Genomic DNA, 21,718 nt, shown 5'->3' with positions numbered 1-21,718 from the left:
TGATGATATCCGAATTTCAGACCAGAAATAATTGTATGAATTATTAAAAATTATGTTAATTAATTGTTATTAATTTATAATAATTTGTTGCATTAAGCAAAACTGTTTGCAGTCTATGCAGCATGCTCCCGTCATATAATGCACATGTCGGCAAATGTAAGTAGGTCATCTGGGTATACAGAAAATTTATAGCAGCAGGACAAGTAGTTTTCAACTATGCTAGTTTGAACACAGCCTATGACGGTATTTACAGTAATTAGCAAAGTAAAATAAAGTACACTGCCCTTTTCATCCACACTGTTTTACTAATAGAGAGAGAGAGAGAGAGAGAGAGACACCATTAGTCCCCGTGACGTGACACGCGTGCACAGAGTCCTGTGACAGCCATTAGCGGCGACTGGTAAGCAGTAACACCTGGACACATCTGTTGATCAACAACCCAAAACCTGAGAGAGCGTTTCCAACTCGAGCCTTGAACCAGCTCGAGCAGGATCTGCTCTGTTTATTTGACGAAGCCATCAGCCACACGAACTGCCTGGTTTGTTTGAAATGTCAGATGTGTTGCTGCACGGGTGAGGGGTGGAGGGAAAGACGGGTTTATCCCCCCGACAGGCGAAGTAGAGAGAATGTGCAAAGCTTACAGTAATACAGATGTCAAAAATATTGCTTTGTTCTTGTTAAAATACAATTTGATGCTGCGAGGGATGCTTAGTATTGCTTACAGTACGTGACAGTTATCTTGGAACACTCTTGGAAGATCACTGTAACTTCACTATTAGCCAAAAACACAAGATGCACTTCAATTACTAGGAATGGAGCTTGAGAGCAACTTTGTGTGCCAATGAGTGCAAACAACTTGGAACGAGGCCAATTCGCTTGATTTCAAAAAAGCGCAGATGGGAATGAATTTTTTTTGCATGTTAAAGCCACAGGTGCAAAAATCTCATATCCACAATGACCAACGCAAGACGTATTCTAACAAAACGTAAGCAGTGTCCAAATTCAAAGGCTGTGAACTTCAAAGGACGTATACTTAAGGCTAGTAAGTCTTTCTCAAAATGTGTTCTTATTTCTTCGCACTTTTAAGGAAAGAATGAATTAATCATTTACAGCAGAGGCTATCCCGAGATTTATTGTGCGCCTGAATATAACGGTTGTAGGGGTGCGCGGGGCAAAAACTAACGCTGTGTTAGTTGAAACACGGACTGTTTACATTGTTGCACAAGGTTGAGCGTTTTGTTTTTCCGGTATTTTTTATGCTGCCAAAAGACGATCTCCCGCAAATTATTGGAAATATATAATGTTTTTCCAGAGAGTTATTGATGAAAGAGTGTTTTGGTGGCAATTTTGTCATAATGTGGTTTTTTTTCGGTTTCTCAGTTGGGTGTGTAAAATAACAAATTCAATGCTATGTCATATTAATCAGTGTCTTGTTATCTAAAACATAGTTTTGTTTTGATATCTGTCTGCAGCTCTTAGCAACTTTTTGGTGGGCTTGAAAAAAATTTGACCCGGGGGGTTAATTGTAACGCTGTGTTACAACTAACCCCTCAGCACTTACGATATGAAAACCGCTAATGTTAGCGTAATTCTTGCTGTTGTTTTAAATAGGCTACACACGAATGATTGCCGACTGCCGACAAAATAAATGTGCCTGTCTTATCAAAAATCGTGTGTCAAATTTATTTTTGTTCATATCTTTAATACTGATTGAATAAGGTCACGTCAAAGATTGAAATCATAATGACATTAATGGCTAAAATCAGACGTTCATGCTCATTATCTCAGAATTTGATTTTTGAAACTGTATTATGGTTATTACAAACTTGGTTACATATAAAAAATGTTTTGTCATAATTTTGCTGCTTTTTCTCACGTATTTAGATATTTGTATCCATATATAATTGAAGTATGGTTAGATGAGGGATGAATAGTGAAGATACCCGTCTATTATAGACAGATATATAAACAATATCCACTGCAAGTATATAGACAAAATAGTATTGAAATATTTGCCTGCAAATTAAATTTTTAGCAAGTGTTACAACTAACCCCCTGCCTGTTATAATTAACCCCACCTATGGGGTAAGTTGTAACGTTTGCACTTCTGTCACGTTTGGTGTAATTGTACTAGAAACAAACTTCAAAAGTTCATCTGTAGCAGTGATATGTGTGTTGCTTGTTTAAAAATATAATTAATCAAACTCAAATATTTTTTGAACGATTGAGCCAAAACCAAAAAGCGCTAGGTTGTGCCCCGCTCTCCCCTATATTTTAAAATAAATATTTAAAACCTTCAAGAAAAAATTGTGTATTTAGCAGAAAAGTTTTTTGTCACTGTTTTAGTATTATAAGGTATGTTTTGTATTAATATTATTTTGTGTATGTTGCGTATATATTTCTAAGGTTGATTACTTTAATAAACTGTTGGTTAGTTTAATCTACATTGTGTCATTTTTAAAAAAATATATATATATTTTTTGTGGTTCCATATTTATTCTAATAAGTCAGAAACGTCTCTGCTGTGTCCCGGTGACAGGCATGGTGGGCGCATACAGCAGGTGGATCCAACTTACGGATCCCCGTTAGGCTAGATCGTCTCATCTCAGTTCTCTTCGTGCACTTCAAAGGCTACAACCTCCAAAGAACGAGTACTCGCTTTTGAGGATGCATCCCTCAAAGGACCCAGCAGTTGAATTGGGACACAGCTACAGTAGTAAAGGGCGGGACACTTTTGCATCTAAAGAGCATTTGATTGGACAGAATATTTCATGAGAAGTTGAAGTGAAGGGTGATTTTTTTTAGCGCATGTGCCAAACTGTAGGTCACGCTGGAGCTCTTCAATACTCTTCTCACATAAAATGCATACGCAATAAGGTCATTGGTAACAATATCTGTGTCCACACCTGTTCACTACGTAAATCCTGAATGTAGTTTTTAAAGTCAAAAGATGGTTTGCACTTAAATTTGGCTATTGGTATCTTTTGGTACCTATTAATACTTACATATCCCCCATGACAATATAACTACTTAAAAATGAAAATATGTTTAAAATCAAGTCTCCAGTCCTATCAGAAGCCTGCTAAAAGGCATTTTATTTTACATGGAGTGAATCACCTCATGGGAGCTGACATTGGCCAACACAACATAAACAAAAAATTACAGAATGCACTTTTGATAATAGTTTTGGCAAATAGTAAGCTACTACAGATGTATTAACAATAACTAAAGTAATCACAATATTTTGGTGGAAACCATTGTTAACATGGCTTATTTTCATTCGACTGGACAACACAGTGAATGTCATTACTGAAGATATGAGGTTGCTACATTACACAAACGTTGCTCTAGCAAGCTTTGCATCATTTGTTTTTAAATGTGACCTAAATGGATGTTATGTTTGTAAAATGCTTTCTGATACAATGCTCTGAGAGAGATATCAGATTGCATCAGACCGCATGAAAAGCAGCCAACATGATTAAAATACAAATGATTAAAACAGGGTTAGCATGGGGCTTTTCAGATGCTTGTAATATACAGCTCCAGTCTGTACTGCCTATATGATTGAGATTTAGGATTTAGTCAGTCTCACAGATCTGTCCCATCAGTCCGCTCTCTCCCTCCCAACCACAGCGTCCCATTATGTAACAATAAGACCAGGATGCCAGCTGAGGTCACTGTCACATGGTTGAGGTGGCAGCTGTCTTATAAGCTAACAGAATGCCACTCACCCATTTTTCCTTATATTTATACTATAGCCTATATATTATATAACCATCACTGTTCCATGTCACAACCAAAGTACTTTTTGTATTTTTCTAGTCAAGCAACTTTTGAAAAAAATAAGTTTTGCTGATTGGTTAAAGGAAGTGTGTTTCTTTTAGGTCCTGTACAGATGTTTGGCCTCAGGAAAACAAAGCCAAAACGTGATCTGCTGTAATCCAGAGCAATCCATCTCTCTCTTTCTCTTGCTATTTGTTCTTTAGTCTATCACAGTGAGAAAACCGGATGCAAAGCATAAAAATCTCTATTACTCTTAATTGCATCTGATAAAATTGTTACATCAGCATGACTTCGATATAAACAAACACATAAACACTTTTATCCATGGGCTTCCGCAAATAACAACTATCTGTGCACACACACTAATAGCCTATAAACTGAGAATGTTGTAAATTTGAGAAGTCTGTGTAAAGTCATTTTAAAGAATTGTTTCTAAATACATTATAAAGGTACCACAGAAACACATTACAAAGACGGTGAACTATGCAGTACTCAATAGGCTTTCTGCCCAGCTGCACTACTTCCTGAACTTCAGCCAGCTCCTTGTTTCCTGTCTGCCATTATTGGACAAACTGATTAATCTAGGTGTGCCTGACCTCAGTAGTCACAACAACAATAATCAGACACACCTGGATTAATCAGTTTGTCCAATAATGGCAGACAGGAAACAAGGAGCTGGCTGAAGTTCAGGAAGTAGTGCAGCTGGGCATGAAGCCTATTTTGGAGTTAGATGTTTATAGACAGGTTCATCTGACTCACGTGCATTGTCGCGGTTCTGCGTCTGGGTGGAACTTAACTTCCGGTCTATGTTTGTTTAATGGTCTGGCTAGTGTCTGAACTGCAGTGTTCGGGAACTGATCTGTTGTTAACATTTTATACATTATAGTAGGCTACCCCTTTTACACAGAGTAACGTTAGCTCGGTGTAGTTTTTGATACGCTTTAGCTATGATTTGAACTAAGGTAATCTACTTGTTGTTTATTTTGCTTGTTATTAGAAATAAACGACTCTTTGCGGAGTCTACCGGAAGTTAAGTTTGTTCCACGAAAGCCGCTTGTTTATATTTTTCCTGCTGAAACCGTCTATAGAGTTTTTCATCATTTCTGATTTCAGATTTTTTGGGCGGGCCTAAAATCATTGCCCAATGACACACTGGAGTCCCACCCCTAACGCCGGATTTCCACCGACTGCGGAGCGGCTGCAGATCGGCTCTGCTGCGTTACGGCTCCGCACTCCGCTGTCCGTTAATGCACACCAGTTCCATATTTGTTGCAGAGCGGCTGCTTGCTGAATTCACGTTAATCGCGCAATATCTAGTTCTGTCTCTGCCCATTATGACGTTGAATTACGACGTTTTGCTGGACCAGCCCAGGTCATGACACGAGATCTCGCGTATTCAGGAATGATCACGCGATATAGTCATGGCTCCGCCCTGCGGAGCGGTCTGGCATCCGGCAAAAATAGAAGCTCTGCGTATTTGTTCGGGAGGGCTGCGGATGGCCGGAGCTGTGACGGATTCGGAACGAGTCAGTGGAAATACACACATTGACTTGAATGGAAACCGGTTGCAACCGTTCCGCAGTCTGAGGAAATTCAATTCTGTTGGGACAGAAATAGACGAGGTTAACTCTCGGGTAGCTGGTCAGTGTAATCTGAATTGGATTCAGGTTCTGCATCCATTCAGATTGTAGATGTATTTGAGAGAGAGGCGGCAGCTTTTCCGTTAGTGGGCGTGGTTTCAGTGCTGACAACGGACATGCCCCCAGGGTTTGAGAGCAAAAATCCTGCTTTTTATTTTTAAATTATTTTTATTTGGCTTTGAAAATTTAAAGGTCACGTTCTTCCTGATCCCATTTTTTAAACCCTAGTTAGTGTGTAATGTTGCTATAATAGCATAAATAATACCTGTAAAATGATAAAGCTGAAAGTTCACTGCCAGGCGATATATTTTCTTCCTCTTTAAAAGCCTACAACGAATGGCCGGTTTGGACTACAGCCCTCTATTTCCTGCTTTAATGACGTCAGTAAAACAGTTCGTTGACTAAACTCCGCCCACATGAATACGTCAGTCACCAGCTTTGGCTCAAACGGCTCTGCTAAGCTAAGCTGTTATCGAATCACAGCACACTTAACAAACTATACAATCAGAACTCGATATGTATTTCTGAAGGAGGGATTTCACATAACAAGGAAGACATCAGACCGTTTTGAGGACAGTGAAAACAGCGCTATATAGATAAGTAAATTGTGTGAAAAATACCACTTTTTTACATGTGAAACATGAACACATATTATATTGCCCACTATAAACACAATCAAAGCTTCAAAATCACAGACAGAACGGGAGCTTTAATTTAAAAAAACATGCTTTACATGGACTTTTAAATAAAAACACTGGTCTTTTCTACAGAAATGGCTTTGGTACGTAGTAGAAACAAGTGTTATGTTATGGTAAAAAAAAAATTCTCATCTTTTAATACAAAACAAAATACTGCTTGAAAATACTATGCAATAAATTAATTTAAGTGTTCTAAGTAAAATCTGAACGAAAAATAGGAGTGTAACAATACATCGATATGGATCAATCCATCGATTTTATTTCTAACGATCCGATGCATCGATGCCACACATAAAAATGATTTGAGGAACATTTATTTTGACAGTCTCTACATCCTCATTCCTTCACTTAACGTCCATCTACGCAGTTCGGCCAATGCGTGAATTTTTGTTTATTTTCAAAAGCGGTTGTAGCTAAGGTTGTCACAATGATTAAATAATACTCTCATCGCGATTGTTTGACCTCATCGCGATTATTTCAGATCACCGCAATGATTGCACATCTCTCTAAAAAACACAAGGGGGCACTGCAGTGCCTGTATAAACGAGACAGTATCAGATTATGTGTTATGTGTATTAATATTTACTGCCAGGTAAACCTTGCAAAAGACTTAAAATAATCACAACAATGTGAGAAAATTATTTCATGAACAAACAAAAAATTATGAGAATTAATTGTCAAAGCAATAAAACAGACAATTAATCGTCATAATCGCCAAAGCCCTAAAACAGGCAATTAACCATCATAAACATCACAATTTAGTAGTAGCAGAAACACAGTGAAAGAGACAAAAGGCGAGGGTGTGTTTAGCACTGCAGGTGATATTGTCCATGCAACACGCAGTGTTCACTCTCTGAACATGTTATTCAGTTTAATTTTTTTTTAAGACAAATCTCGAAAAAGAGACCACTGCCGCACTTGTTTGACTGTTAGATCTGATGTTGTGTGATAGATCAAATGCTTAAAGGGATACTTCACCGATTTAGCATTCAGCTTTGTATCTGTAGAAACCCGGCAGTATTACTGAATGACCATGTTTCCCTCCCTCATTTCCCCCTGAGAGGAGAGATATCTGCATTTTGGTTCTGCAAAAAAGTCCTCCGATGATGTAATATGACGATTTTTGCATCATCGGAGGACTTTTTTGCAGAACCAAAATGCAGATATCTCTCCTCTCAGGGGGAAATGATGGAGGGAAACATGGTCATTCAGTAATACTGCCGGGTTTCTACAGATACAAAGCTGAATGCTAAATCGGTGAAGTATCCCTTTTAGTTTAACAGCTTTATTTTTTATATTAATTTATTTTTAAATTTAATATTTTTTTATTTTTAAGTAAAAATGTAACTGCTTGACTAGGCATGTACTATAAAAATATAGATAAATTAACCAAATAGAATCATAATTGCAAAGAAGTGTTGGATGTCTCGAGAAAAAAAAACTTCTGGCGGAGAAAAGCAATATTGTATCGCATAGTATTGAACTGTCCGATTTACACCCCTAATGAAAAATCACAAAAACTATTTCACACCATGCATTGTGAAATGTTTTGCATTCCTTAAGGTAAAATCTGTGTGCTTGAAAAAAGTTTATAAATGTTGCAATGCTCATAGGGAGATTTTTAAGCCAATCCTCTGAACCATAAATGAATTTAAAATACAGCCAATGGAAACCGGTCAATATCGCAAAAACTCCCACATATCGGAAAAAAGTTTTTACGGTAGCATGAGGTGGTTTTTCAGGCTATTCAAAAAAATGTGTATTTCGCAAAACTCCAATATAAAACTGTTTATTCACATTTTCAGGTCACCTGATGTACGCAAGTCAAATAATCATTATTGAAAATGACGCCGTATGTACTAAAACCTCCCTGAAACACCCCAATATGTGTCTGCCCACAAGTATAAGAGACTTTTCTTGCCAATAATGTTTAAATAAAACTCCTACATCTCTTAAGATTTAAAATAATGTACTATTAGGGGGGGGGGGATTTTATTGCCATTAATGTTTGGATAACACTCCTCCTATGTCTCCTTCGATTAAAAATAATGGCCAATTTTGGTGGATGTGATACAAGTCGGCATGACTTATCACGAGAGTAAAAACTATAATTTAGTTGCATATCATGGATAAGTAGAAATTCTGTCTTCTCACAAATGTTTTTTATTGACATTTATCAAATATTGCATAAGAATTTTGCACAAATCTGTAATGGAAACACAGCTAATGACTCTCCTCAATGTGCATAAGCTAAGACAGGACAAGCAAAAATTAATTCCCCCTAAAAAAATTAGGTACTTGTGGAAACCGAAATTTTAGGATATGTTATTATATTTAACATATGTTTATATGTTTTTGCGGGCTACACACTTTTTAAAAGCTCATATATGGAGCAATAATGCTGTTTCCGCCAGTAGAGGCTAAAGGCCAAATCTAACTTTCCAAATTTCTTGGTAATTATCTATCTTGTTAGTAGCATGTGAAGTAGCTAACTTCCTTATTCAACAGAATAACTTCACTTTAGTGTAATACTTTAAGTGTAGTTTGTATCATGGAAAGCTACAGTTAAAAAGTATTTTTCCCAAAACTGCTTCAGAAAGATCTCACCGTGGTCGGTTTAGTCAATGGTCAGTAAGCTTGTGATCACAACTAATGAAGCACACAGTGGGCATTCGATGACCCTTCTCACTGTACCCGTCAGCTCCTGAGGTAACTTTCTCACGTGAGCTCTGCCACAGCAGCGCGGTAAAACTTTCAGTGCGTGGCTTCACGTAATTAGCCAAGTTATACGCTTAACCCGAGCTTGTCGGCTAACGAACGGCTGAAAAACACTTCCAGCTGTGTCACGGTCCCGACTGCGAACGCAATTATCTGATATGGAGAAATGAACGCAGACGGAGCCATCAAGATTGAGAGCTGTGCGTTGGCAGCTAAGGTGTAAACTTCAGAAAACGTCAGCTAAGCAACTTTGTGTGTTTTCTGGCTGCTGTTAAAACCTCCCAGCTGCTGTTTCATTGTTTTCTCTGGTGGTAAACGCAGCGCCGGCTGTTATCTGAACTGCACAAAACGCTTTGCTTTTCCCTGACGTTATGTGAGGAGTTTTTTAATGTGAGGTGATAACAGGGATGCAGGCTACAGCATGTTCCCACCCTGATGTCTGTCCTTTACACACATCCAACAAAGGGAACAGGTACAGTAGGCTACGACGCGCTACGACGAATCATCTTAAGTACAGTGGACTCTTTCAAAGACCAATTTGTAGCAAAAGCTGAACAATAAAGTACAACAAACAAACAAACAAGATGATCAAATCAACAATGACATTATGGGACCTGTAGGGATTATACAGATTTAAATAAGATTTACGTCCCAAAAGCCCACAAACACAGACAGCTAATTCTTGTCATAAAAACTAATTTAAGGATGACACTCTACTGTTTAATGTCATCAAATAACTTTTTACAGTAGAAATACAAACAATGGCCTTATATATGAATAATGACTACACAAAATTAGTTACTAGTTAATATAATGTTTCATTAAACCATTCAAGCTTAAAAGCAAAAAAAAAAAGAATGGTATGGAATTAAAGTGTCTGCACATTTGTTTTTGTGATGCAGGATTTTACTAGTCTACAATTTTACGAATCAGATTTTTTCGCATAAGACCAAATGCTAGATTTACACAAATACAAATTGACAACTTGTGTGGATCTTCTGGGAGCAAATGTTCTTTAAACTGTCCAGGGCAACTTAGAAAAAAAACATGTTTTAAAAGAGCAAACACGTTAAGCGTCCCAAGAACGAGTGAGAAACAAACAGACACATGTACAGACGTCATGTTTGACGATGACTCTGAACCTTCCCCTCATCTCCTCTCCATCTGCCATCCATATTTTTGAAAGTAAAACACGCCATTGAGCGAGTTAACAAGACAGGCCTTGTGTGAGCCGGGTGCTCAGATATGCAGGCAGTGGGGGTGAGGGGGTTCCTCTAGAGAGGTGTGCTGGGTCTCGGCCAGCCCAGGTTAAAATAACAAGCGCCATCTCAGCAGTGGCCTTCCATAGCTTGAGAAAAACATGTGCCAAACACACACCAAACCACTGCAGTGCCGATATGTTTCTGATAAGCCCTTTTCACACAGACATTACGAAAAATGCATCCTGGATTTGTCCGGGATTTTTGGTTCATTCACACTGCCAATGATTTTCCGGAATCTGTGCATGCGTTCACACACATACTGTAAACATCCCGTAAAGACATTTGACGTGTTTAAAGTCCTGCACTTGGTAGTTTTTTTCTCCACAGCGTCTGAGTTTGCTTATTATCCGTTAACTCTCTCTCTCCAGAAACCACTCGTGTGCATTTTTGTTTTATGATAAGCCTATAAAGGAGCGTGTGACGCGCTGTTCTAGCAAGCTAATGATCTAACTTCAGAGTGGATATTTGACAATGAGCTCCATGATCTCTGCTTCATTCCAGTTTGTAGACATTTTTCGTTGTGAATGTTAATGATATGTGAATCCGTTGTTCAGAGGGAACCATAGAGCTGAACCATAACTTCATTGTTGTGATGACATGCGTGTGCGTCCTCACTACGGCACGCCCCTTACGACATTGTTTCTGTGTCTTGTACACACATAGGGCTTTCTGGGAATGTTGTGGGAATGTTACTAAGTCCTCTTTCCGGGAACGATCCCAAAACATTTACGGGACATGTTTACATTCATAGATAGATAGATAGATAGATAGATAGATAGATAGATAGATAGATAGATAGATAGATAGATAGATAGATAGATAGATAGATAGATAGATAGTAGGAGTATTTCACAATTTGCTCAGTTACTGGGATTTTCCCACACAACCATTTCTAGGATTTACAAAGAATGGTGTAAAAAGAATGGAGAATGAGCCGACTGATTCAAGCTGATAGAAGAGCAACTTTGACTGAAATAACCGTTACAACCGAGGTATGAAGCAAAGCATTTGTGAAGCCACAACACGCACAACCTTGAGGTGGATGGGCTACAACAGCAGAAGACCCCACCGGGTACCACTCATCTCCACTACAAATAGGAAAAAGAGGCTACAATTTGCAAAAGCTCACCAAAATTAGACAGTTGAAGACTGGAAAAATGTTGCCTGGTCTGATGAGTCTCGATTTCTGTTGAGACATTCAGATGGTAGAGTCAGAATTTAGCGTAAACAGAATGAGAACATAGATCCATCATGCCTTGTTACCACTGTGCAGGCTGGTGATGGTGGTGTAATGGTGTGGGGGATGTTTTCTTGGCACACTTTAGGCCCCTTAGTGCCAATTGGGCATCGTTTAAATGTCACGGCCTACCTGAGCATTGTTTCTGACCATGTCCATCCCTTTATGACCACCATGTACTCATCCTCTGATGGCTACTTTCAGCAGGATAATGCACCATGTCACAAAGCTTGAATCATTTTAAATTGGTTTCTTGAACATGACAATGAGTTCACTGTACTAAAATGGCCCCCACATTCACCAGATCTCAACCCAATAGAGCATCTTTGGGATGTGGTGGAACGGGAGCTTCGTGTCCTGGATGTGCATCCCTCAAATCGCCATCAACTGCAAGATGCTATCCTATCAATATGGGCCAACATTTCTCAAGAATGCTTTCAGCACCTTGTTGAATCAATGCCACGTAGAATTAAGGCAGTTCTGAAGGCAAAAGATGGTCAAACACAAAATTAGTATGGTGTTCCTAATAATCCTTTAGATAGATAGATAGATAGATAGATAGATAGATAGATAGATAGATAGATAGATAGATAGATAGATAGATAGATAGATAGATAGATAGATAGATAGATAGATAGATAGATAGATAGATAGATAGATAGATAGATAGATAGATTGAAATTGGAGGCTATTCTGAAAAGAAATATTTCCCGAAACCTTTAAACAACCTAAGCAACCAGTTTTCTTGGTAGCCCAGGCTGTGGTTCTTCTGGATTGACATATGTAGAGCAGTTAATGTCATTTCGTTATTTCATTCCATCTGTTTGCGCCAGCTGCACACCTGGTTCGGATAGACTAAAGCTGAGCGCCCTGTAAGCAGGCTCGCTCTTGTTCCTCCGAGGTTGCTTTGAAAGAGTCAAACTGCTAGCATTTTTAAAATGGATGAGGTTTTTGGCAGTCGCCCACTCCTGCAAGACAGCTGAGGCTACACATTCCAGGCCTGGCACGGTCCGGCTGGACGCGAGGCCTCTTACAAGCAAAATACAGCACGCTGGCACCGACCGACGTCAAAGATCTCTCTGTGTGCCGCAGTGGCGACGCAGACGAGACCAATTAGAGGGAGCGAAGATGTGAGCAGCAGGAAGGAAAACAATCCTTAGCGTGGTCTAGTGCTCTGGTGAACATTAAAAATCTTTCAGACTAGAAAGTGCGCGGCTACTGCAGGCCGGGGCCGAATCGCGAGGAAAGGAGTACGTTACACTTTAGACAGGAAACCATTTCCTTTTTTTATCTCACTGTGCTGAGATTCGCTTTAAGAGGTTTATTATCAACCCTTGCAGACAGAAAAGTCCCACCTACTAACCTCATATCTTCACCGGGCTGGGAAAGTGAAGCTTAAAAAAGCCACGGCACAGAAACACATTCTTGGCCTCTATCTCTATTTGTAACAAATATTTACTTATATATAATATATATATATTATACATTTTCTTATCACACTAAAAATGGCAGTTTTTCTCATTCTGAAGTGAGGGACTTCATCATGTGATCAAACAGATGGGACAATAGTGTGTTAGTGATAAAACAACATGTTGACCCTAATAAAACTGGGAGAGCAGAAGAGGAAAGTCTGTTCTCTTTATTTAGTGCTTTTACTTGTAGTTGTCTATGCATATTAAACCTAAGCAAGTATTTTAACAAACTTCACCCTTTAAGGAAACATCTAAACACTTTACATTACTGCTCTGCCCAAAGGCTCCGGCTTTCACCGAACAGCTCTTCTAGGCAGGCCTTGGCCAAGTCACAATTCAGTGACCCGCTAAAGGTTCTCCACGCAGTGAGGTGTTTGACTTGAAACTGCTCCTCATGCCATTAAACAAGGCTTTCCATAAACCTCTTTCTCTGAAGAGCGCTTCTTAAAATCCAGATAAATGCAATGAGCTATGGTTAAATTGATCACCCATTGCCTGTGCTCACAATGCCCTCCAACATGGGACACAATATCTCCAAAAAAAAGAGTTGCAAGTCATTATGGGTTTACCTTCCCCTAAATCCGACCTTGAGCCAAGTAACGTTTTCTTTCAGCTGTATCAAAAACAGTCATTATACATGGAGAGACATTAATAAAATCCTAACCTTACATAGGGGTGGCCAAGCCACAATACATGAGGAGAAAGCCAGCAAGGCTATTGTCATGCTTTTATATCACATTCTCAGGCTGAAGGTCCTTTTGAAAAATCTTACGTAACTCATAGCACACAGCGATGTTCATAAAAGTAATGATTTTATCACTGAAAATGCCCAGGGCATGTACTCTGCAGTGGGTAAGAGATAACATCTATAGTGACATCACATCCTGTTCACCTTATAGCAACAAAAATAGCTTAAATAACTAAAACATGCACTTTACGAATGGACGTCTTGTACAATGGATGCACCACATGAAAATTACAGTTTTGGACTTATTCATTGTTATCTCGGACTGGTGTATGCAAAGAGCCTGATGTCTGATCCATCCATTAAGGCACACACACAGGTTATTGTTGAAGAAGACGCGGGAGGCTGTAAAGAGTGCAGAGGTCACGCTTACACAGTCAGGCCACACAGATAAAACAACTACGCTTTAGGAACTAACGTCATTCCAGACATCACACATGTGCACCAGGTGTATGTTCATACGCATGTCTGTATGCAAGAGACAGATCACGGAAAACACAGTCAGGGGTGCGTGTTCCTTTCCATTTAACAGTTAAAGCAAACATGCCAAAAGTGTTAGACCGACAACATATTGATTCAAAACGAATTCTGTATCTCCTTTAAAGGTCTCGTAGCAAATAACAAAGCCACGAATACATTAATAATGCAGTCACTAGAGGGCGTAAACTAAATGCAGAAGGCAAAAAGAGCAGAAAGACCAAAATCTAAAAATATGGGATTTCCGGAAAACACAGCAAAACTCAACTAAAGAATCTTTAAATATATATATATATATATAATCATACAAAATACACCATGTTGAATAAGTGAGAAATGTGTCACATTTCATTTAGATTAAAAACTTCATTTCTTTTGGTGTAAATACACAAAATCAAAATGTGCTAAAATAAAACCTTAACATTTAATTCTGATTCATCATACAGCATGCCATAATGTCAATGTATTAATTTATAATTAAACAATTTATTTTGACTTTAAAATATATTTATATTTTTAGAAAAATACTTCTGCAAAATATATGGTGTAATTTGTGTCAAGACATTGACTTTCTTAAAATGTACCACACATTTTGTTATTAAAACAAATTTGTTTAATAACAATCAGAAGTGCTAAAAATACTGTAAAGTTGATTAAATGCTTTCTCAAAATCAAAAATCTATCTAGCTGAGGTGAAGCAGGCCAAAACATGATTGATAGGTTTTTTGATCCGATAAGAGGCCAAAAACATCTCATGAATCAGCTACATTTTGCAGCTTACAGTCTCTCTACGTCACAATGCATACAAAAATATGAACAAACACAAGCACAAATATGTTTCCATCACACCACATATTAAGTGTATTTTTTACACAAACACAATACTGTGATCCAAACAGTTGTGCTGAACACAAAAATCCCCATTGTAAACGCAAACCTGTGCATCATCAATATGAATATTTTTTGCCTGCATGCATCAAGCACCACGCTGTCCGGACAAAGTCCAGGACCTGTCACATGGAAATAACTGGAAATAAAAATCTATTATGGACAAGAGGTCAATCTTCACTACCTTAAGTCATATGCTTTTCCTGTACAAAGTTTTACTGAAATTATGACACAAACAAGTATGCTTACTTGAGTGACACTATTCCAAATATCAAGTACAAGCTATCTATTGGAAAGCACACTATGCACAGCCAAAAGATAAACAGAATTTTCTTTATGATTCATATTTAATGTCAATAGTAGTATTTATGCTACTGCATAATGCCAGGAACTATATAACTTAATGTCTATCAAATAAAAGCTTTCATCAGAGCTGAAAAATGATTACTGCTGAATACTTCTTAAGTATTCAGAACTTTGATGCCAAAGTTAAACTACATTTAAAGTGAATATTACTATATGAGTGCAGTAGAAATTGCAGTCTGACATCTAAATCACCTTAATTTCGTAATTCACAAGACGTTTCACATATTAATCATGCAAAGTGCATGAAGTTTAATTAGAAGTGTGTGCGGGATAATGTATACTGACACATTTGTTAGCTGTTGTTGTTTTGTGATCGCGAGTCATACTGTACTTCTCTGAACTGTACCTGCTCTCTCTGTAGGCAGGGGAGAGATGTCCTCCTGTGGGATTTTCCCCGGGACTGTCCGTGCTGTTCCATGTCCGATGAAACTACAGAACTGGACCTCCTGCGCCTCTTAAATACCGGAATATCCCCCCTCGATCCCTCCCGGTGCGATGCGCCCTGGTCCGGCAGCAGTCTGTCCGCATACCTCGCCAACAGGACCCCCAGCACCCCGAGCAGGTACGCCAGGTAGGGTCTCCAGCTGGCGCGCACCTTCTGCAGCGAGAGGAGCGACAGGGTCCTGATGATGCTGATGAAGACAAGGACGGAGATGCCCTGACCCAGCCGCACCACCATGAGCGCCCCGCCGGCCAGGCAGGCGAGCAGCACCAGCGCGGTAGCCGTGAACGAGTATAACTGATGCGCATCCAAGAGCGAATGCGCCGCCGCTTCTCCCAGATGGCACACGGTGAGCAAGAGAACGGCCGTGCGTACGAGCACCCCGCCGCGGAGCAGATACACTCCCACCCAGAAGAAGGCACAGACCAGCGTGAAGATCGGAGAGAGCAGTTGCCACGCGAGCTCCAAGAGCGTCACCAAATACAGGGCAGGAGATCCCGGGTGTGCGTGCGCGCGCTCCGCATCCCAGTCCGCGGACTGCGCGAGCAGAGCGAGGAACACGGACACCGAGCCGACGCACAAGGCGGAAGAGAGACTCCTACAGCTCCACGCGCTCCAAATGAAAGTCAGCCACGAGGGACACGAGTCTTGATCCACTGGAGTGACACACGCGCGCACGTAGCCGTTGCGCTCGGATTTCTCTGCCATCGGTCACACACATACGCGCGCACACGCACATGAATGCGTAAAAGCGCTATTCCTTCTCATAGGTGTGACTTTGGAGAAGCGGAGCGCGCGTCCGACTCTGATAACTGTCTTATAATCATCCTTGCGTAAAAACAAAAGTAAACTTGTGCAATAGTTTCCTTTCTTTTAGCATTAAAAAACACTGATGCGTAAAATCCCCATCATCTCAAGAACCAGAGCTCCTGATGTTTCTAGGTCATCATCATCAGAGATCTTTTCTCCCTCCCTTCAGCCTCTCTTTCTTTCTTTGTTACTCTCCGGGTCTCTTGCGCGTTTGAATGTCGCCTGAACTCATGGATTCTCCTCATTCTCCGATCAGCATTGGCGCTTGGGTCATTTTCACGCGTGGAAACTCTCACTGTTGGAATATTTGCCCGAGTTTCACTCGCTGGATCTTATTGGCCGCTGTCCCGTTGCTCTTGAGGCGGTGCGTAACGCAACACAGGCACATACAGCTGCGCTCCATAAAAACAGACCGGATTCAATGCATTGATCAGACGACTTATTGAATAACTGATGTCTAACCCGAAGCCTCATTCACAGCCTGAGGCACTGATGATGTCAGCGAGTTCATGCGGTTTCATTAATATTTTATTTTTACAACTCACCTATCTACGTCATCGACACCCTTTCTCGTATTGGGTTCCCTCAACCGCATCTGTAAAAGGCTACAGCTTGCAGGTTTCAACGAAACGCATTTTCCCCTTTATATATTGTAAATATTAAAAACGTTATTTTTTATGTGCATTATAAAATGGAAAATGTCTTTAAGGAATGTCTTTCACTAATGTAAGCTATGAAATCAGTATTATTTAAAAATATTTCATACAGTATGTTTGATTAAATAAAGTCAGTTAAATTAGGTTTTACAACATCCAATTTAAGGCTACCATTTATTACTATTATTATTACAACAAAGTTTACATTCTTACTGTTTGGGCTATTGCTGAATTATTTTCTTTATATTGTGAAAATCATATTAATACTGAAAGTCACTATTTATCCATCTTGGTTTTTATTGTTATAAGGAAATATTTTATTAGATCTGTAATATTATGTAATATAAAATATGTAATATTTTAGCAGATTTAATAGACTTCTTATATCTAATAGACTTAGATAACATGTTTCCTTTAATAATTCAATTTTATCATAATTGTTATAATAAATAAAGTCATAATAAATCATTTGATACATAAGGAAAGTCCAAAAAAACCTATACAGACATTAAAGAACTTTATAGTTATCTGTAATTCATTACATTTTCATCCAAATTAGATTATCTTATTGTAACATTATACAGTAATATATATTTTTCTATTAAATGTATTCATTTGTGAGACACTTTTATCTTATAGGATTAGTCCATTTTCTTAAAAAAACAAAAAACAACAACAGATAATTTATTCACCACCATGTCATCCAAAATGTTGATGTCTTTCTTTGTTCAGTCGAGAAGAAATTATGTTTTTTGAAGAAAACATTCCAGGATTTTTCTCATTTTAATGGACTTTAATGGAACCCAACACTTAACTCAACACTTAACAGTTTTTTTACGGAGTTTCAAAGGACTCTAAACGATCCCAAACGAGGCATAAGGGTCTCATCTAGCGAAACCATTGTCATTTTTGCCAAGAAAAATAAAAAATATGCACTTTTAAACCACAACTTATCGTCTGTCTCCGGTCCTGTGATGCGCAACACAATTACGTGAGGTCGCGCTGGCGCTTCACAGGACTGGAGATAGATGAGAAGTTGTGGTTTAAAAGTGCATATTTTTTATTTTTCTTGTCAAAAATGACAATCGTTTCGCTAGATAAGACCCTTATGCCTCGTTTGGAATCATTTAGAGTCCTTTGAAGCTGCGTTGAAACTGCAATTTTAAACTGCATTAAAACTGTTATGTGTTGGGTTCCATTAAAGTCCATTAAAATGAGAAAAATCCTGGAATGTTTTCCTCAAAAAACATAATTTCTTCTCGACTGAACAAAGAAAGACATCAACATTTTGGATGACATGCTGGTGAGTAAATTATCAAAAAAAAAAGATCAAACACCAATCCTCTATGTTGACATTGACTATCTGGCAATTCATAAGATACACAGCAACTTGGGCCAAACTGACAGGTAGGACAGAAAGGAGAAAACCGCAGAAACGAAGGACCTTTCATTCTGTTGGCAGAGCAGTTCAACTGTCTGATGGATGTCCGTCTGTGCGTCAACATCTTACGATGCCTGTCTTTCTGTCCAGTCCTCCCCCTGAAGTAGAACGGTTACAGGGAATGTGGGAGTGCTTGTTTGGAAAGCTGCAGAGGCAACTTTGTCTTCCGGTCTCAGTTCATTGGTCAGTCGAGGGCCAACTAATATTAAATCCTTGCGTCATGCCATCAAAATAGCAAAATAAAGGATAAATTTGTAGGGAAAGAAGGAACATATCAAGCTGTTCCTGTGGAGCAGGCATAAGAACATGAACCAACAGGGAGAAAACACCCCAGTGAAAATAAAGGTCATATTCCTGTATTATTATGTTACACTGTTAGACTTAACTGTAATTTCTACAGTGACCACAAAATGGCCAGTAAAATACCATCATTTTATTTCCCAGTTCATTACTGTAATATGCATTGCATTATGGGTATTAACATTTCATTTACAATGATTTACTGTATGTTTTGAATTTGCGGTAGACTGCTGTAAAACAACAGCAGTAGTGCTACTGTAGGTGAATAAATTAGTGTTATAAAAGCATATAAAATGGAAAAATAATTTTTTTTATGAATAAAATGCATTTTATTTGTCATGCTTTTAGCAGTGAGGCAAATTTCAAAATGTGAATTGTTTTCTAAGCAGTGTAAATTATTTATTGAGAATTGTAGATAGAAACAAGAAAGGGATTATGGATAAATGTTTGACCGTCAGATTTGATTTTGACCTCAAGACTTTAAAACACTAGTGACACCAAGATTTCGCTCCTCGGAGTGGCGGGAGAGTGACAGAAGAGGCTACTTGGTGAGTGTAGCGAGTAACTTTCATCAAGTGACTCTGTAGCCCTGTGGTAGTCTTACAGACCCACAACACAGGCAACCCTGGTTTGATTTCCCCTCAAGGCAATATTAAAAAAAAAAAACTGTTACAGTAAGGGTATTATACTGTAAAATGGAACTGCGGTAAAGGCATCATACTGTAAAAAACATGTACAGTTATGGTACTGTAATAGGGCAGTTACAGTTACCGCATATATACAATAAAAAGTCTAACAGCGTAGGTCATCATAGGTTAATGATGTCAGACCTGAAAATGCACAGAGGGCAGTAAAATAAAACTATTATGGCATTATGGAGTTATGTATGATTGACAATCGATACTAACTTCTTAAAGTCAAGATTGACCGCAGAGAAAAAAAAAACGAGGGGCAGAGATGATAAAATTTTTTAATCTGCATACAATACAAAATGTTTTTAGTCGTCGTATGTGAAAATATGAGATGTATGAGAGTCCACTTTAATCGGTGCTATTCTTAAGTCCTTGGGACTTCATTCTGGCCAAATATTTAAAATATTTTAAAAGTCCCTCTAAAGGTCTAAGAGGCGGTTTACTTGACAGGGTTTAGGTTAAAGGTGCAGTGTGTAATTTTAAGAAGGATCTCTCGATCAGAGGTGTACAAAGACCTTTCATAATAAACCGTTAAGTGTTTATTACCTTAGAACGAGACCTTTTTATCTACATACGAAGAGGGACCCCTATGGAAGTCGCCATTTTGTGCTGCCATTTTTCTACAGAAGCCCTTAAAGGTGCAGTGTGTAAATTTTAGTGGCATCTAGTGGTGAGGTTGCGAATTGCAACCAATGGCTCAGTCCACTGCTCTTCCCTCGCTTTTAAAATGCATAGAGAATCTACGGTAGCCACCACCAAAAAATATATTCGACGCAGACAAATTAGTAAAAAAAGGTTTGTCCGTTAAGGCCTTTTGTAGAAACATGGTGGGACAAAATGGCGACTTCCACATAAGGGGACCCTCGGTGTATGTAGATAAAACGTCTCATTCAACGGTTCATCATAAAAAGGTCTTTATACACCCCTGATAATATAGTTTTGTATATTATTTTGCATTTCTGTCAAAAGATCCTTTTAAAAATTACACACTGCACCTTTAACGGACAATTTTTTTACTAAGTTGTCTCCAACGATGACATGTTTGTCTGGTGGCAGCTACGGTAGTTTCTCTATGTGTTTCAAAAGCGAGGGGTGAGCTGTGGACTACACCGTTGGTTGCAATTCGCAACCCCACCACTAGATGCCGCTAAAATTAACACACTGCACCTTTAATCCAAGAATAGGCCTTATTAATATTAGGTCATTTATAAAGTTTTTACACACATACCTTACAAAAAACACTACAGGTGTGCATCAAGACAAATCAATGTCAACGAAATATGTTAAAATTAAACAGGACAAAGTCTTTTTAAATTAAACCAGCTCAAACTGGCATTTTAGTCTGGGACTAGGATAAGCCCTGTCCGGGAAACCATCCCTATATGTTTTCTGCTCACCTTCACAATAAATCCAGATTGATTTTCAAATGCAATGACTATTTTTAGAACCACTGCGTCAGCAGGTCTTGCGCTCTTGTACATTCAGTTCCATCAGAGAGACACAGAAAACACGCAAGCCAAAGTTATAATTGAATAATTGTATGCAGCCATTGACCCGACATCAGGGTGTTTACACTTAAATCTGCTTGTAACTCTCGAAGCATTTAAAACTATTTCCGTTGCCTGCCTGAAAGATGTCGAATGCCTTGTGAGAAGTAGTCAGAGTCTCTAATGCCTGTAAAGTAAAATATAACCCTGCATGTGAATGTGGGGAAACTGAATGTGTGAGAGCAAAATGCATTACAGGTGGAGTGATGGAGGGTTAAGCTTAGAAAAAGATTCAATTTTCCCTCCCTGTACATTAGTGCAAGTATAATCCCCAGCTTGCCACAAGATGATGAGTATAAAAGCGTAATTTCACCTTCACCGTTCTTGCGCCGTGCTGTTCTCAAGGCACACTCATGTGGCTAGAAGCTGAATGGATAATTTTCTCTATCCAGAGCCGTCCTCTGGGAACGCCGGGATGGGCTGAGGAATTCTGGGATGTTGTCCCCAAGCAAACTGACTCCAATGGTTGTACAGTGTGTCTGAACATTTACATGAGTCATTCAAAATATACACTAGATAGAAAAGTGTTATATTCATGTGTCAT

The 21,718-nt window shown here is 38.8% G+C and overlaps 1 protein-coding gene across 2 annotated transcripts in view; it reads right to left on the bottom strand.

Moving 5' to 3' along the window:
• Nucleotides 1–17,022, bottom strand: part of pde3a (phosphodiesterase 3A, cGMP-inhibited) — a 90,217-nt gene extending 73,195 nt beyond the window's left edge. For both annotated transcript variants that reach the window (XM_055190623.2, XM_055190624.2), the window contains exon 1: nucleotides 15,633–17,022. In XM_055190623.2, coding sequence (XP_055046598.1) covers nucleotides 15,633–16,436 — 804 coding nt within the window. In that variant the 5' untranslated portion in view covers nucleotides 16,437–17,022. The remainder of the gene's footprint in view (nucleotides 1–15,632) is intronic.
• Nucleotides 17,023–21,718: the final 4,696 nt, after the last annotated feature.

Source organism: Misgurnus anguillicaudatus, chromosome 1 (genome assembly GCF_027580225.2).
Source record: "Misgurnus anguillicaudatus chromosome 1, ASM2758022v2, whole genome shotgun sequence".
Lineage (NCBI taxonomy): Eukaryota > Metazoa > Chordata > Actinopteri > Cypriniformes > Cobitidae > Misgurnus > Misgurnus anguillicaudatus.
This window is presented reverse-complemented; position numbering and strand designations above follow the sequence as displayed.